The 14376-nt window shown below is 51.6% G+C and overlaps 2 protein-coding genes across 3 annotated transcripts; one reads left to right on the top strand and one right to left on the bottom strand.

Moving 5' to 3' along the window:
- Window positions 1-277: 277 nt before the first annotated feature.
- On the bottom strand, window positions 278-6811 carry SLC2A10 (solute carrier family 2 member 10). Of its 2 annotated transcripts, none has more exons than XM_059862695.1 (5): window positions 6727-6811; window positions 3179-4558; window positions 2010-2132; window positions 1342-1477; window positions 278-683 (listed from the first exon to the last, which is right to left on the bottom strand). In XM_059862695.1, exons 1-5 carry the CDS (start codon window positions 6728-6730, stop codon window positions 584-586), a joined length of 1743 nt encoding a protein of 580 aa, XP_059718678.1. In that variant the 5' UTR covers window positions 6731-6811; the 3' UTR covers window positions 278-583. The 2 variants fall into 2 exon arrangements, with proteins under 2 accessions (XP_059718678.1, XP_059718679.1); XM_059862696.1 differs by having other exon boundaries at window positions 278-680.
- Window positions 6812-11849: 5038 nt separating this feature from the next.
- Window positions 11850-13340, top strand: TP53RK (TP53 regulating kinase). Its single transcript, XM_059862759.1, has 2 exons — window positions 11850-12237; window positions 12734-13340. Exons 1-2 carry the CDS (start codon window positions 11859-11861, stop codon window positions 13210-13212), a joined length of 858 nt encoding a protein of 285 aa, XP_059718742.1. The 5' UTR covers window positions 11850-11858; the 3' UTR covers window positions 13213-13340.
- The last annotated feature ends 1036 nt before the right edge of the window (window positions 13341-14376 follow it).

The raw sequence follows: 14376 nt of genomic DNA, 5'->3' as shown, positions 1-14376 counted from the left end.
GCTCACTCCCAGGCAGGGTACCCCCAATTCCCACTGGTATATCCCTCCTGCCCGGCCCGGTCAGGCCCCGGGCACAGTGCGGGGAGGCACGGAAGGGGCTCCGGGGGATTTTGGGCATTGCGGGGTCTGACCGCGGAGCCCCGAGCGGGCGGTGCCGGCCGCCCGCTGGCGGCAGAGCCGGCGCGGTGCGGGGAGCCCTCCACGGCCCCATCCCGGTGCTCCCGAGACGTGGAAAATAACACACCTTACTCACAAACGAGCCTCAGGGATGGAGAAATTGTCAGCAAAACCTGTGCTTTAATTCCTGCGTATAAAACCATGAATCTCTTAAATGCTAGGAGACACAAATGATTAAAAATTAAAATGTATCAAAGGAAGCATGTAGTCCCTGCCTGGGACCAGAGATTCTCCAAGGACCCAAAGGACACGCTGTGGTGTGTTCCCAGATCCAAGGCACTGCAGGGAGAACTGTCACTGACCAGAGGCCACCACTTCAAGGCCCCAGAGAAGTGTCCTGATGGCCCAGCCTGCTCCTCTGCTGGTGCAGCTCCTCACACTTCATGCTGTGGGCAGCTCCCTGGTTTCATGTGCTGCTGCCGTGCTCCACTCTCTGGTACAGTGCGTGTGTGCAGCTTGCTCCTCTTCCACGTCTCTGCTTGAACACATTCGCTTCCCACACCCTGCTGGGCAGTGATGAAGGTCAGGGGCAGCAGCTGCAGCAGCAGGGAGCTGGGCAGGGGCTGACAGCAGCCACCCCTCGGGCCCCCAGGGCTGTGTGCTCCCTCCCCTTGGCATCAGCCGTGAGGCAGCACCATCTCCCCTGCTCCAGCAGTGCCTGCCCTGCCATCCCCATCACAACCAGGATGCCAAAACCACATTTTGATCCTCCCTAGTCCATTACAAACTTTATGTGAGAATTATCAGGGGGGAGCCCATGTTCCAGGAGATGTCTCTGCCTCAGAGAAGGATCAGCCTGGGATTATTCTAAGGTGAAAGGACAGGACTATCATCCCCTCCTGCCTCCTCCCAGTCCTGACCTTCCTGTCCCATGTTGTGGTCCTGGTCTCCTCTCCTCGACCATGAGTCCTGGTTTTTAACCCATTTTTCTTGAGTGTCATTACTGCCTGTAGCAGCACAGCTACAAGTCTCAGGGCAGTGACCTGCTGCTGAAGGCACTGCAGCTCTCCCACCCTGTCCCACAGCCCTGCCTCAAACGTGACATTTTCTGTTTTCTCAGTAGCACTGACCAGACTTCACACCAGCCCAGTGCCAGAGACCCCAGGGGCTGGCAGTGGGAAGCCCCCAAAGGCAGCACTCCTGCTGGGACAGCAGCACACCTACCTTTTCCTGGAGAGCTGCTGCTCTATCTCCTCCAGGGACTGTCCTTTTGTTTCAGGCACAAAAAGGTAAATGAATACAACAGCCATCACTCCCATCAGCCCATAGAGAAGGAACATCCAAGAGAATCCAATGGCATCTGCAGAGATTCAGCTGTGTGAGTGTAGGAGTCACATTGTGGGGTACAAAGGAAACTGGCTGCTTACTGTGAGGTGATCACTGGTGCCTGAAAGGGGCACCTTATTTTGTGAAGCCTTCAAGAGAGTTGGGAAATTCCTTATCTGCAAGGCTTGGACTGGAAACTGGCAAAGGAAAAGGCTGGTGTGTGCCAGGCTTTGCCAGCAGCAGGGGGAAGAAGGCAGCTGAGGTCCAGGGCCAGCAGTGCCTGCTGAGCAGGGCTGTAAAGCTGCCTGTGTGGAAGCTGCAGACTCTGAGTTTCCTCAGACTGTGGAGCTACAGTGCAGCCCAGTGGGCAATTGGTGATTTCTATAAACGAGAGGCTCTGAGCAGAGCTGCTGGTGCCTGGCTTTCCTGCTCTCAGGGGCAAAGGGTCACACCTATTCCAGCCTCGAGTCCTCACGGTTCAAAATGCCACTTAATCTCCAAATGGCTCGTGCTGGCCACCTTCCCTCCCAGCTGTGGGAGGTGAGGGAGGGGAAGGGGCTACTTACCAATAAGGTCCAGGAAGGAGAGGCTGATCAGTAAATTAGCAGCCCAGTTAAAGCTGTTACAGAAGGCAAAGGCTCTTCCTCTTATCCCAGCAGGGTAAATCTCACTGAGGACCAGCCAGGTCACTGCACAGATTAGAGAGATCACAAAGACAGTGTGGAGTTAAGCAATTTGTTTGGGAAATAGGCAAGGGAGATTTCAGCAGGGGGTTTAAACTCTGGCTTCACCCAGCACCCGCTGCTGGTGGTGTCAAACATTCATCGATCTCAGAGGCAGATCACAGCAGAACACTTCAAACCTCCTGTGCTCAGTGCTTCATGGAGGAATGAAACAGCAAGAAACAGGCCCAGGGAGTAAAGAAGAAAGCAGGGTAGCTGGTCATGCCATTCACAGGAGATGAAGAGATCTGACAGGCCTGCTTCAGGTCATGCTCTTTGTAAAGAAATGAGAAAAGCGTGGAATTAGGGAGACAACATTGCATTTGGGCTAAAATCAGAGTTAAAGCAATACATATCTTTAAGTCTCTCCCATCCCGGGGTTATTTTACTTGAAATAATTTGCAGGGCTGCTGTCAAACCCATGAGACTTGCTCACCTAACATTCTTTTCTTGACTTAAATGCTGTTTTCTCACATCAAGGCATTTAAATGCCAGAAAACAGTAGAACTTGCATGGAAGCAAAAACTAATCTTTAATCTCATCTGAAGAAAAAAAATTAATAATAAATAGAATAAAAGAACCCCAATTGATATTGAGAAATTTCAAAAGAGGTTCAACTTCCAGTTCTGCACTGACTCTCATAATCACACAGCAGAAGCCCTTCATTCCCTCTGTCCTCAGCCCTGTATTTTCCTCCTCACCAGGGTGACAGGAAGTTTAAGTAGTGCTTGTAGGGTTTGTAGGATGCTCTGGGTTTCCACTGAACTTCAGAGAAAAAAAACAGCTTTACAAGAATAGTGAATAGCATAGAAGAGAAAGTTACTCCAGTGCTGTAGCTGACAGAGCTGCAGTGCTAGAAAATGATTCAGGGGGCAGGAGGGGACATATTTCCAGTTCCCAGACAGTGAGCTGCTCAGCACAGCAGACACATAAGGAACAGTTCAAGCAGGCAGCTTGCAGATCAGCCCTAGTTTTATTCCCTGGGTTAATGCAAGGATAAACACCACACTTACTTGGTCCAAATCCAATTGAGAAGGCACTCACAAAAGCCATCATGCTCAGCAGTGTAATCCAATTTAGGAGCGTATGTTGTGCCCAGGGAGCAGCACTGAGGGGAGGGCTGGTGCCTTCCAGCGCTCCTTTCCTGGACTGACCTGCCAAGTGCCTTTTCTGAGTGAGGGAAGGATCAGGAACAGCCTCTTTGCTTTGAGTGCTGCCAAAAACTTCCGTGAGGCTCCTTGTGGCAGCAAAACCAGGGCCTGCCTGACTTCTGGCAGCACCTGACGCTGGTGGGACGGGTGACACAGCAGCCTGGGGGAGCACAGCTGGTGTCAGGGGCTGCTGGCTGAGGCTCTGGGATGCATTGGGGCCTGCAGCTGCTCTGCAGTCCCTGGCCATGGCCAGCGGAGCCACGCGGCTGGTGAGGCCCAGGGTGCTGACAGAGATGGCCATCACCACACAGCCAGCCATGAGCAGCACCCTCCTGCCTGCCTTGTCTGCCAAGGCCATGGCCACCAGCGTGGCCACCACCTTTACTGCTCCCAGCCCAACTGAGGCCAGGATGGCTGAGGAGTTGCTCTGGAACCCCACCGAGTGGAAGATTTTGGAGGCATAGCCCAGCACATTGGGCTGCCCGGTGAACTGCTGGAACAGCACCAGCCCCAGGCCCACCAGAGTCCGCCTCCTCATGTTGTCTCTGCTCCTAAAAAGATCAAGAAATGAGTAATGCTTCTCCTGATAGGGCTCCCTCTTTGCCGCTGCTCTGTCCTCGGTGTCCTGCAATGGGATGAGGCCCTTCTGGCAGTCTGAGTCCCACGAGCTTAATTTAACAGGGCTCACTGGGAGAAAGAGGATGCTGAGGAACTGCATGGCTGCCGGGGCAATGGCCAGTCCAAACATGTACCTCCACCCCTCTTCCAAGTCTGCAAAGACATAATTGAGCGCATAGGACAGCAGGATGCCCACGGTGATTCCCGCTTCGTAGAGAGACACCAGCAGCCCTCGCTGGTGAGCAGCCACCATTTCTGAGACGTAGATGCAGCAGGCCATGGATGAGACAGAGATGGCAAAGCCCACGGTCATTCTCCCAATGACCAGCACGGTGAGTGCCCTGGCCAGTGTGAGGATGAGGCTGCCCACCAGGAGCACCAGGTTGCTGGCCAGGATTGCTCTCCTGCGGCCGTGGCGGTCGATGAGGATGCCCCCAGCCAGGGAGGCCAGGAGGGCTCCGATAAGGACGGCGCTCACCAGAACTTCCTGCTCGAAGCAGCTGAGCTGAAAGTCTGCCTGCAGCTGCAGCAGTGCTCCAGAGATTATCCCCAGCTCGTATCCAAATATCAGCCCGCCCAGGAGAGACACTGTTCCGGACAAGAGGAGGACCAGCAGTGCACGACCTGGAAAACAAGCAAGCAGTGCTAGGTTCAGTTTTCTGATGCTATAAAACAAACTGTCAGCATGCATAGGCTGGAAAAAGCTCTCCCAGGACAGCCACAATTTTCCATCAACAAAGTCATGATGTGGAATTCCCCCACAGGTCACTAAGTCACATGTATAGAGGCACTTGCAGACAGTCACACAACCCACCAGACTTCCACTAATGCAGGGGTACTCATTTGGGGTGCACAACTTGAAAATCAGGACTTTTAAGCAGAGTTAAGACTTGTTTTTAAGTGCAGGACAGTGATTTGTAGTGCCTGGAGTTGTGCAGTGGGATCCTCTGTGGTATCTCTTGATTGTAACTACAAAATTTGCTCTGGGCAGGAAGTGCAGCTTCTGCTTTCTGGTTCTGCATTATCATTTGCACATTTCAGTGCACATGGTATGACCAGCTCTCCCTCCAGGTTTTGCAATCTTACTTCCTATCTTGTGGTTAAAAGCCCTGCTCAAAAAAGGTTATTTTTCCTTTATTTTCTCCTTTAATCTTGTACCCTCAGCATGACTTTGTGAGGTGGCACTGAGTTCTTCATCTCTCCTTCTGCAGCCCACAGCTCCCAGGATCTCCAAGTCCATTGCAGTCTCCTCAGGATGGTCCAGGCCCACAGGAAAAACTTCATTGGGAGCTGAAAAGTTTACTGTTGCCACCCTCGAACACAAGAAGTGACTCTTTGACCTTGCCCTTCCCACAGGGCTGAGTGTGCCAGTTTCCTAAGTATGCAAATTTAGCTAAAATAAGACAAAAACAGCAGCAAAAGCAACTCAAACTAACCTGCCCCAAACAACCCTACAAAACCAAGTTCTGCACGTGCTTCTCACCATGGGGAGGGGATGAAGGGGTGACCATGTGTGAGCCACGAGCCATGTTCCACCAGCAGGGATTACACTGGGGCAAGAGCTGATGTGGGGACCTCTGGGGACAGAAGTGACAGTGACCTCACCTCCAATCACACTTCTGAAGCATAGGTGAAGTGGATTTGTTTTGGGGTTTGTGTTGTTTTGCAGCATGTAATGCTATCTGCATTCTTTCGTTTAATTAGAAATACTCATAGTTTTGATAGACTCTACATGGAAAAAATGTGGGCACAACCACCAGACCATGGAAACTTTTCTTAACCGGCTGAAGGACTTTTTTCCTGTCACAAGCTGTGTTTAATGGGAAGTGTCTCTGCTTGGCCTTTAATTACCATTATCAATAAAGGCTATTTCTCACTGATTGCTGTATATAAAGACAATTATTTTTATTTTATTATTTTATTTATTCTGCAACCCTCTGTGTTTCACTTGTGCTACTAATGCCATCCCAGCTATCCCAGTCCCTCCCAAAATGCTCTGTGTGACCATCTGCGCTGCTTTTAGCACTCCTTGTACCTGTTATGCAGACAATTAGGAAAAAGATCTGCTGAGAACATAAGGCATAAGTGGCCATCCCATCAGCTTCAAGCCACAAATTCTATTAGACACAGACAGTCCCATGGCTCATTTCATCAGGTTTTGCTGCATTTCTTGTTAACTTAATAAGCACTCATGGCTTATGAACTTTGACTGAAATCCAGTTTGTGTATCGTCTATTCTACCGTAGCTGGGGAATTTGAGGACTCTTCAGATCTCCACACGAGGACAGAAGGTTTGGCGGAGCAAGGAGCTGTGCCAGGCGATTCCCTCCGTACAGCAAACCGGTGGGAGGGCCGTGCTGCAGGCCAGGGCAGTGACCCGCTGTCCGGCCGGGCTGGCACCGGCACCGGGCTGAGCCGGACTCTGCTCACACCAAGGCCAAGGCCAGCGATCGGCACGGCACAGCAAACCCAGCTCCCCCCCGCTCCCGAGCCCCGCTCCCCTCCCGGGACAGCCCCGGGACGGAGCCACAGGAAATTCCTTGGCTCGCTGTACGCGCTGCCGGGACCGCTAAAGCCAGCACGGAAAGAAAGGAAGGGGCGGGGGATGCACCCGAGCTTTTAGGAAAAATTGCAAACTTTTCTTTTCTTTTTCTTTTTTTTTTTTTTTTTTTTTTTGGAAATTTCTCCCCGGGGCAGCGCGTTCCCGTTCCTCCCCGGCTGCCCCGTGGCCAGAGGGGCTGGCAGCCCCCCGTGCCCCCCGTGTCCCCCGGCCCGTCCCGTCCCGCACTCACCCATGGCGGGGCCGAGCCCCGGCGGGCGCGGAGCGCAGCGGGCGGAGCGGGGCCGGCGGCCGGAGCGGGGCCGCGCCACGTCGCTGCTGCCCTGCCCCCGGCCGGGCAGCCTGGGGCTTGTAGTCACCCTGCCCGCCCCTCTCGGGGGCGGGGGTCCCGGTAGGGGGGCGCTGCACCGCCCCGGAGCGATGCCGGGAGCGGAGCCGGGTCCCGGGGGATGGGGGAGCCCACGGGTGAGCCCGGCGCGGTGGCCGGGGACACGGAGGTGCGTGGCGATTTGGTCCATGTGAAAAACGCCAATCACTTGTTTTTAAAACTTTAAAAGTTTAACAGTAATAAAATGGTTATAAAAATAGTAATGCAAATAGAGTAATAATAATTTGGGCAGTTTGAATTAGGACAATATGACACAGTAGAAACAAAGAGTTATGGGCGTCTGGGTACCTTTTTCTGGGCAGCATAAGCTGGAAAAAGGACACCCATTAACAGAGGATTAACCCTTAAAAACAATAGCCTGTTCCATATTCATACACCTCATACATGATGCATAAATTCCATTCAAATACAGGATTCTGTCAGGTCATCGTCAAGTTCTTCCTCATAATCCTAACGGTGTTGTCCTGCCCAAGCGAGGTGGGAAGAAGTTCGTTTCTCCTGATAATGGAGCAATAAGTTCTCTTTCTCTGAAAGATTTAGGTGTCCTGTGGCTGCTATCTCAGTGTGAGTCCTTTCTTTAGAAAAAAAGGTCTCCCACATAGCATAGTTTCTATTTTACCATTTTGTTATAACCTAAAACTATATTTACCACACTACTTAACAGAATTAATACAGCATTACTTTCTAACACAACACATATAATATTCATTTTAATATTTGTGAAAAGCCAATCATAAAATATGCATTTTTCACAGTCCAGAAATGAGGATGTGGCTCTGGTGGCTGGGATGTCAGCTCTGTCCCCAGCCTGTCTCACTGCAGGAACAGAAGTCTCTTCACTGCCTGCAGAGCTGCTCTTGTGCAGCTCTCTCTAGATGAGAAAGACTCCAGAAAGTGCACAAGAGATTGACAATTTATTCATGTTTTTAGGTAGCTCGGCTGGAAAGCCACAGAAACCAGCTAAGGAAGGGATTGCCACTTGAAAGCTGAACCAGTTCATGGCAGACAGCAAACACTACATGTTTGTGTCTGGGCTAATGTTCCACATTTGGGGATGCAGGGGATGCAGTGTGATCTTGCCCATGACCTCTGGCCCCCAGAGCTCAAGCCAAGGCACTTTGGGTGAGCTGTGTTAGGAACTGGAGGAGATGTCTCCCATGCATTGTTCCCCAGAGAGAATCTGGAGAGAGAGAACCTGGAGTCTTCAGGGCAAACTCACTCTTGGCTACATGATCTCCAATTTGCCTGAACAATTCCTTCTTTCTGAAATTATTTCAGTGTAAGAAGGAAGAAATTATATTTTTCTCTATGGTCACTCAGCATCTATTTTTCTGCCACCTGAACATTTTCTGGAGGCTTCTTGGTCTCCAGCAGGGCAAGAAATATTATCAGCACTGACAACAAAAAGGTGAGGTCTTGGTGAGCACAGGAAGAGCTTTATGGTATGTTTACCAAAGGAGGGCAAAAAGATGACATCAGTGTGTACAGAAATGCAGCTGCCACATGGACACTGTGGAGGCTGTGGGTTATTGTCCTCTGGAGAAGAGGGTGAAAACCTGCTAGGATGTACAGCAGGGATAATTTGGGGGAAAAAAATCTTTCTTTGGGGTCCTTAAAGTACAGCTTTCTTATCACACCTTTTGTAGCCAGAAGGTGCTCTGGGCCCGCTGAAAGAATTCACAGAATTCACAGAATTGAAGGTTGGAGAGACCTTCAAGATCATCAAGTCCATCCCATTCCCCAACACCTGAACTAAACCATGGCACTGAGTGCCGCATCCAGTCTTTCTTAAACCCATCCAGGGATGGTGACTCCACCACGTCCCCAGGCAAATAATTCCAGAACTTAATCACTCTTTCTGTAAACAACTGTTGCATTTTTTTTTACTTGTTTTTTTTTGTGTGTGTGTTTATTTTGGGGTTTTTTTTTTTGGGTTTGGTTTTTTTCTTTTTCCCCAGCACCTTTGTCCCTAAGCTCCACGTGAGAAGGTCTGGGGGGGTTGGATCCACCAACGCTTCATGCCTGCAGGCACATTCCTGTCCTTGCTTTCTCCTGTGATGCCTTCCTCCTCCTCCTCTGCAGTCCGTGTACCTTGGCAGTGCCATTTCCCCTCCGATCCTTATCTCGCTCCCGGCTGCCAGGCTTGAGCGAAGTGTTCCTGCCTGGCAGGCGGACAGCTCCTCCCCAGGGCTGACACACCCATCCCCAGGGCTGACACACCCATCCCCAGGGCTGACACACCCATCCCCAGGGCTGACACACCCATCCCCAGGGCTGAGACACCCATCCCCAGGGCTGAGACATCCATCCATCACCGGGCTGAGACACCCATCCCCAGGGCTGAGACACCCATCCCCAGGGGTGACACACCCATCCCCAGGGCTGACACACCCATCCCCAGGGCTGACACACCCCTCCCCAGGGCTGAGCCGCAGGAATGTGCTCCTGAGAGCTCCACCTCGGGAACTGCAGCCTGTGTTTGGCACCACCACCCGCCTGTGATTCCTGGGAATGTTACCTTCTACCTCTGAGCTGGAACAGCTGAAAGAGGCTGTAAAATCAGAAATTGAAATACAAATACAACAGGAGAAAGAAGTCCATCCTGGGAAAAGGAAGATGTGGTGTTCAGGAATCCTCATCACACCCTCAAGAGTATTTTCTTCTATTATGGTTGACCCTTAGGAAGGGTCCCAGGGGACCAAAGTGACCAAACTCAATTTGGTTCTTGATGGAAGTGATGGTCCCTGAGCTAGCAGAAGCGTCACAGCTGGCCAGGATGGAGCTAGTTCAGCAGGAACCTGCATTTATTGCACCTCCATTTTCATCCCAGAGAAGTTGCTCCTCCTGATGCCAGGCTGCAGGTGTTTTCTGTTAGGATGTCCTAACCCAGGGTTTTCCCTGGCAATGCTGGTCAGCAGTGCTGGTCCCAGCAGGAATCTTGTTCCCTTGTACATTTTAGGAATGCCTCCAGCGTGGCACCCTGCAACAACTCAAACTCATCCCTTTTCCCATCTGTCCAGCTCCGAGGATGGCAGCCTCCATCCCTAAATAGGCTGAGAGAGCTGCTTCCTGGGCTGAACATGATGCCAAGGATCTGTAGGACAGCAGGGAGGAGCCCATGAGACCTGCCTTGCTCCCCATTAGCTTTGTTTGCTGGACTGCAATTTTTAATTTAATTACATTTTTTGTGAAAGGAGAGTTTGTAAGTGCTTGTCACCTGGAGCACAAAGTTACATAATGAAACCATTTCCCAGTCAGTGGCTTCAGAGCAGTTTTCTGGGGTGATTCAATATTCCAACAAAAATACTGGGTGATACCATAAATATTGTAAATGGCTCCAGTTAGTTTCCAAGGGCTAAGTCAACTGTTTATTGCTTTAAAAAAGAAAAGAATAAGTGAAATCACAGGGAAGATAAAATTTAAATAAATAAAATAAAGGGGAAAATAAAGCAAAAATATTTTCTTTCATATTTTGAAAGCTCTGGAGGAGGTTTTTGGCCAGCATGAGAGAAAACCGTCATGTTTGCCAGAATAATGAACCCAAGGCTATGTGTGTGCACTTGCTTATAGGTTGTATATGTGTGTTTATAGGGGTATCTGTGCACACATGCTCTGATAAAATATGATCACAACACGGGGAAAACCTTCTGCTTTATTTGAGTGTTTGAGGCATTTGCAAATTCCAGCCACAGAGAATTCACCCCTTTCCCTGGGCAAGCCCTGCCACAGCTGCAGGAGGGTGCCATGGGTGGGCAGAATTGCAGGATGGGTTATCTGTATCATTGAAACCTTGGGAAGGTTGTTTAAAAATTGTCACCGAAGCAAGATAAATATTTGCCAGGAATGATCCCACCATGCAATGACATGTAAGCTGTGTGGAATGTGTTAATAAAATATAAATGTTCTGAAAAGGAAACAAATGCTGTGGGTGAGAAAACAAAGACAAAATGGACTTAAGGCACCTCCAAAAGCAACAATTGAAAACGTACTGACATGGACTTGGCTGAATTCTCTTGTATTTCTGAGGAACATATTTGCAGCATGTGCAGGTCACCCAGTGGAGCAGTGGCTTTTCAAGGTGCCATAAAAACCCAAACACTGCTCCAGTGAGGTTTATGAGGATAATGAGGTTTATCCATCTCCTAATAAGATGGCAATGGGGAACTTGGCTGCTGGAGGAAGGAGGAGTCACCTGACTCACGGCATGAGTGGCCCGTGGCAGAGCTGGGGCAGAAGCTTTGGTGGTGCCCAGCATGGGGACCCGAGGTCACAGCACGACCTGCTGCAGGCTGCTGATCCTGTCGGCTCACGGGCAAACCCCTTCTCCTTCCCAGCCACCAGCTGGGCAGCAGCCGCGGGTCTGCGCGGGCTCCAGCAGAGGCTTTTGGCACATGAAAGAGCCAGTGAGGGACCATCTGGTGATGTCCCAGAGATGGAATCCCCACGCTGATGCTGCAGTGGTGGGGGTGATGCCGTGGCCGTGGTGTCCCGGGGATGATGGGACATCCCTGGAACCCTGGAGGGGGGTTCCACGGTGATGCGGGGAAAGCCTCGGGGGAACCACGAGCTCCCACTTGCCACCTCGGGAAGAAACGCATCCAACACCTCCCTTGCGAGCCTTGGGCCAGCTGCAGGTCTCGCTCCTGCGCCGTCAAAACCACGGGAGGGCGCGCCGGCTAGGGGATGCTCGGGAACGAGTCCCACCATGCTGCAGTTATCCAGAGGCAAGCAGAGGGCAGCAGGGTTCGCGGGGGGAAGCACAGGGAGGGTTTGGAAGGAGCAGCGCCGGCAGCCCCGGGAACAGAGCGGGGCAGGGCGCGTTATAGCGGGGGCGGCCGAGCGGTACAGCCGGGCGGCGCTTCGGCACTTCGTAGGTTTCCGTCACGGCCTACCGAGCATTGCCGGGGATGGCCGAAGATAACCGAACGCCGCCGAACAGCCGCCCCGCGCATGCGCTGTGTGTGTGCGTCCCAGCGATGGCGGCGGCCCAGGCGGAGGCGGGCAGTGCGCGTTCGGTCACGGCCGGGGCCGCGGGCGCTGCCATGGGCGACGTGGGGCCCGTGGGCCCCGCCACGGCCGAGCTGGTGGCCGCGGGCCCCGCCGTGGACGGTGCGGAGCGCGGAGCGGGCGACGCCATGGTGGCGGAGGAGCCGCCGGCGCCGCCGGCGCTGCCGGGGCTGCGGCTGGTGCAGCAGGGCGCCGAGGCGCACGTGTACCGCGGGCTCTTCCTCGGCCGGGCGGCCGTGGCCAAGCTCCGCGTCCCGAAGCGGTACCGACACCCCGCGCTGGAGGAGCGCCTCAGCCGGCGGCGCATGGCCCAGGAGGCGAGGTCGCTGCTGCGGTGCCGGCGGGCAGGTGGGCACGGGGGCGAGCGGGGCGGGCCGGGGCTGCCTGGCAGGGCGGACAGACAGACAGACACACCCCAGGGCGGGGTGAGCCCCACCACCCCGGCTCCTCAAGTCGCTCAGAGCAGATCTCAGGCACTTAGCGCCATCCTGAAGGATGCGGGAGGTTCTTGTGAGCCCGGGGCGACACGCTCTGCCCTTTCAGAGTGCCCCCGAAACTCATCTTGCCCTCGGTGTGTCCCAGAGCCTGTTTTATCGGGGAGGCTCCCCCAGGAGGGGCTGGGCTGCCAGAAGGTTTGAGCTGCCAAGTCCTTGTAAGGCTGCGGGGCTGTGCAGATGGCTTGGGTTGAGTGTTGGCCAGGCCACTCCAAGGGGTGGATCGCGAGTGGCTGGGTGTGATCTCAACTGGCATTTCTGCTTAAGGCTTTTATCGGTTTTGTTTTGTTAAAATAAAGCTGGGAATCATGTAAATTAACTGCTGGCATTTGATTTGTTCTTTTAAATAGGGATTCCAGCTCCAGTGGTCTACTTTGTGGATTATGTCACCAACTCCATCTATCTTGAAGATATTGTAGACTCAATTACTGTTCAGGATCATATTTATTCTGTACAAAAGAGTGGGACTGATACCAGTGACCTCCATAAGTTAGCAGAGAAGATGGGTGAGCTGTTAGCAAGGATGCACGATGAGGATATTATCCATGGGGACCTCACAACTGCCAATCTCCTCCTGCGGCCACCCACGGAGAAGCTGGACTTGGTGTTGATAGACTTTGGACTCAGTTTTATTTCAGGTCTTCCAGAGGATAAAGGAGTTGATTTGTATGTTCTGGAAAAAGCCTTCATTAGCACTCATCCAGACACTGAAGCAATGTTCCAAGCTCTGCTAAAGACCTATGCAGCCACGTCTAAAAAATCTGGTCCTGTGATCAAAAAGCTGGATGAGGTTCGGCTAAGGGGAAGGAAGAGATCCATGATTGGTTAAAAGAGAGTGGGGTTAGGGATGGAGAAATAGTAGGTTTTGCAAGGAGGGTTATTTATATTTCTAGTTGGTTTTATTTCACAGATCACTATTTTGATAACTGTGTCTTCAAATAAATAAACTTGAAAGAGTTTTTAGTGTCATCAAGTAACTGAAGTCATTGTGAGATTGGGGCACAGCCAAGAGAGAAACAATTAGAGGTCGCTTCTGTCCTAAATGTTAAATATTTCTAATACGAAGTAGTTCACAGTGTCATTCTACTCATCTTTGTGTGGTTAGAATCATTCAGAGCAATCTTTCTTGGACTGTAGACCATAAATTTATGGGAGGTTCTTTCTTCAGAGGCTACAAAACAGCATCTACAAAAGGTAACTGAGAAAAACAAGTGTGTTGTTTTTCTCAGAAGACTTTACAACAAAGGGTTTAAATCTGTTATAAACGACTCAACATATCCTGAAAATTTTTAGAACTGAATTCTGGAACATGGTCAATGCTGAAATACCACAGTAAACATAAATCAGTTTTATTTTCTTCCGGTAGTAAATTGTCTTTTTTTACTCTCAGTCAATAGAACTGTCTGAAGGAAATACAAAGTTTGTTAATCCAGAGTAGTCTTCTACTGAGAAACTTCTACTTTAAGCAAGAAGTCTGCTGTAAATTTCCTCTTCTGGAGCTTTACAAGGGGGACTGCTGGTATTGCCGTTGCCTGCCCAGGTAGGCATTTGGCAGAGGTAGGTGGTAATTGCCTTTTTCTTGTCATGTTTTCTCTATATTACTTAGTTTGTCTGGCTTACTGTATCTAACAGTGTGAATGGAAGGTGTGCTGGGGGAAAATCTTGTGCACCCCACAGTGGGTGGGTTAGGAGATTATCAGCTTTGGGAGCAGGTTGGGGTGTGAGCCGGGGGAATGCAGGAGCATCATTGTCTGCAGGTAATGATACAAAGAAACGGTGAACTGCTGGCTGAGCGATTCGCTGTGCTGGGCAGTTGTTTATCCCTCGGGAAGATGCTCTGAGCTCTTGTGCACTCCCTTGTGCTCTGAAACTGCTCGTGAAAAACAGGGAGTGGAGTCCCTCGCCTCTGCACAGCCACGGACCGGACCCGTACGGATCAGGGGGGAGAGAAGGCAGCTGTGAGGAGCTGCTCTGGCAGGCAGGGCAGAGGGGA

Source organism: Haemorhous mexicanus, chromosome 18 (genome assembly GCF_027477595.1).
Source record: "Haemorhous mexicanus isolate bHaeMex1 chromosome 18, bHaeMex1.pri, whole genome shotgun sequence".
Lineage (NCBI taxonomy): Eukaryota > Metazoa > Chordata > Aves > Passeriformes > Fringillidae > Haemorhous > Haemorhous mexicanus.
The sequence above is the reverse complement of the archived record's forward strand: the minus strand, read 5'-3'. Positions and strand labels throughout refer to the sequence as shown.